Raw genomic sequence first — 3363 nt, forward strand, 5'->3', positions numbered from 1 at the left:
ATTAAAAATTAAATTGAGGTTATAATATATATATATAATTAAATTAAATTGACTTTTTTATACCAAGCCAAGCCAAGGAGTAGGTTTTTCAGGTCTTCAATCAACCTATCAAACCAAATCAGATTAAATAATTATAATCTCAGTTTTTTTTAATTAGGTTAAATCTAAATTTTTCCACCACCTATTACTATTTCCATTGAAGCCTAAACAATACTCTTATTGAAGTTTCAAAGTAACTATAATTAAGCCTATAGCTATCTCGTAATATTTTTTTATGGGCCCATTAGCAATAACCTGGGCCGACCATTATTTTCCTAACTAAATTTTATCAGCCCAAACCCCTTTTATAGCTAACAAAAGCCCGATTAATTTAAAAGCAGCCCACATTGACACGACGTCGCTTTTTTTCTTTCTGTCTCCATCAAAGGATTAATGAGATTTCGCGACGTTCTTCTCTCCTCTCCTGATTGATCATACCACAGATCTCTCTCCCTCTGTCTGGACAATGGATTTCCAAATACGCAGCGTTTTGCCTCTGTTCATCATCTCCTCTCTTCTCTACTCACTAGCTAAGGTACATAGCTCTCTGTCCATGCTTGATTTGATCTTGGCTAATTTGTTATCATTTGATTCGTTTGGTTAATTTCTCCTCCCTCCCTTCCTTCCAGGCTGAGATTAGCGGTTCGGTTATTTTCATAGATAGCCAGACTCGTCAATATCTGCGCTCACCATCACCAAACCTGAATCATGGCCACGCACTCATCGTACGACTTTGCATCTCCTAGACGACGCAGCATCCTTTGCAAGCCCTTAGGGGTTATGTATCCCGATCCCTTCTCCATTTCGAACATTTCAAAGGCCATTTTGAGATCATCAGTATTATCATTAGTCTCCCTCTTCATTAGCCTCAAAAAATCCTGGAAGTCCAACAAGTTGTCCTGGTCTGCATCGAGATCATTGATCGCTAACTGTGCCTCTTCATGTGACATGTACTCCCCTATGGATCCAAAGTATGCCCTAAGTTCTAGGGCTGAGATCCTTCCATCACCATCACTATCGAAACAACGAAAAACCTCTCTAAGCTCATCTTCTTTAGTGCTATCTTTTTTTGGTGTACATGGAGACACAGGAGAGTTAGGGGAACTTGATGTTGAGCTAGACTTTGATCTACGACGATGGAGGCTTAACCGCAGACCCTTGTTAGAGAACCACTTGGAAGATTTTGAAGCTATTTCAGTTTCCATGAGGGAAGTGAAAACGAAATATATACATGTGAGAAGTTATAAAGTAACAACCGGGCATGCACGGGTTTAAATAGATAGGAGAAAGCAAGCATCGTATTTATTTTGAAATAAAAATATTCAATAGTGGAAGTTGCAACGAAATGGCAGTGCAGAGAAGATGACTGGCAACGTATGCCATTCGTTATGGGAAATTGCACGGCAACTTCCTAGAGGATTCCAAAAATTGATTGAACACTGCCCTTTAATATATTTTTTGTAACTTGCACGCTCCATGGATACAGTGTCAAACGCATACCTTCCCATGTTCAGTATCTTTGCATATTCTCTTTTCCTTTTCCTTTTCCTTTTCTTTTTCTTTTTCTTTTTTCGTTCGAAGTAAACGAAATCACTCCCAAAAGATAAGCAAATTTGATCTCATCGGATCCTCAAATATTTTCGGATCAAATATCACAATTAAGTTTGGTGGAAAAAAAATATTATTTGACGCTATCTTTTATCATCTCACTGATTCTTCCAATTCTATCTCAATTTTCGTAATGATGGTGTCCGCCAAATGCTGCATTGAGTGTAAACATGATTTTACATGCACTCGAGTTGGAGTGATTAGAGAGCAACATATATATATATATATATATATATATGACACTTACAACAGATTTGAGTATGGATAGTCTATTTAAGATTGTGTGTGTGTGTTTCTGTGATGCTTAAAAATTAATATAAAAAAATAACAAATTTTATCATTATTATTTCTATAGGAAATTACTGTTGAAAATTCTTCATTATTATTTTCATCAGAAAATATCTATCAAATATAATATCAATGTTTTCATTGATACACGTCAAAGAAAATGAATTAGTGTCAAGCTCTTTTTTCTTATTTGTGCCATTAAAGTTTGGAAATATTTTTATATAAAACTGGTTAGTCATTGAGATGATGAAGATGAGGCCAATAATTGAATTTTTTTATTTTTTTCATGCAATAAAAAGAATTGCTTTCAAAATAAAATAATTTTTTTTGTTGCTTTTAGTTCACAATTTCTACTATTTTTAAATTACTCATAAGTTTCTTGTTTTTTCAATCGCTAAAAAATGCATTGAAATTCCGAGAACTAGAGAGAAGCCACAGATAGTCTTTAATGAACATTTGGTAACTTGGTATAAATTATATTTTTTTTAAATTTAAAAGTATTTTATAAAAAATTATTTTTTAATATATTTTGATATATTAATTTTAAAAATAAAAAAAATTATTTTAATATATTTTAGCATAATTTTTTTGAAAATAATCATTACCACACTTTCAATTAAACACTAAAAATTAACTGTATTTTTTAAATCTAAATTAAGTTAATTATTAAAACTGCCTGAAAATGCAGAGGAGGAGGGAGATGATCTATAATTTTTGCCCAACAAATGGGGGCAGAAACACGTTTAGGGGACCCGTAAAACACTTTTCGGTCTGTGTTTGTAGTGGAGGAAAAGAAACCCCAAGACAGCCTAACACGCTCGAGTGAAGGAGGAGAAGCATATGGTGCAAGCCTAGACATTGGACGTGTCTCTCACGCTCCGTTTACCGATCTGCAATTGCAAAACCTCGAAATGGTAGCCTTTTGTCATCACAAGGACTAGAAAAAGACTAAAGACGAAGACTTAAATGCTGACTGTTGAAACCATGGCCAACATCGATGTAAACAATAAGTTCTGCCTTCAAAGTAGCTGAAATTCGGTGGCGAATCCTTTACTTTTTCTCTAACTTTTTTTTTTTAATCTTTAGTCTTTTTATTTTCCACATCAATGGATTTGAGCTGTAACCTAATTAACCTAACTAATTGCCTATTTAGTATTGAGTTTGAAATCGTGTTTGATGCATTTTTTAAAAAAATGTTTAGATTTAAAAGAAATTAAATTTATATTTTTTTATTGTTTTACTATGTTTTTTATATAACAATAGAAAAAAAATATAATTTTTTCTATTATATTTTGATTTTTTTTTTATTTGAATGCCCAAGGTTTTAACCCATGAAGTTAAGGAAAGGAGTAAACTTTTTCAACCACTAAATCAAGATTATTAATTTTATTTTGTTTTATTTAGAATGCTTCAGTTTAACAAAAAAAA

The 3363-nt window shown here is 32.7% G+C and overlaps 1 protein-coding gene across 1 annotated transcript; it reads right to left on the minus strand.

Moving 5' to 3' along the window:
• Positions 1–669: 669 nt before the first annotated feature.
• On the minus strand, positions 670–1432 carry LOC105126517 (probable calcium-binding protein CML41). The gene has a single exon (XM_011027395.1). It carries the CDS (start codon positions 1242–1244, stop codon positions 732–734), a length of 513 nt encoding a protein of 170 aa, XP_011025697.1. The 5' UTR covers positions 1245–1432; the 3' UTR covers positions 670–731.
• Positions 1433–3363: the final 1931 nt, after the last annotated feature.

Source organism: Populus euphratica, unplaced genomic scaffold, assembly GCF_000495115.2.
Source record: "Populus euphratica unplaced genomic scaffold, PopEup_1.0 scaffold41.1, whole genome shotgun sequence".
Lineage (NCBI taxonomy): Eukaryota > Viridiplantae > Streptophyta > Magnoliopsida > Malpighiales > Salicaceae > Populus > Populus euphratica.

What these genes read in the sequence shown, in the direction of transcription:
- LOC105126517 (XM_011027395.1), bottom strand. Translation starts at nt 1,244, where the DNA reads ATGGAAACTGAAATAGCTTCAAAATCTTCCAAGTGGTTCTCTAACAAG.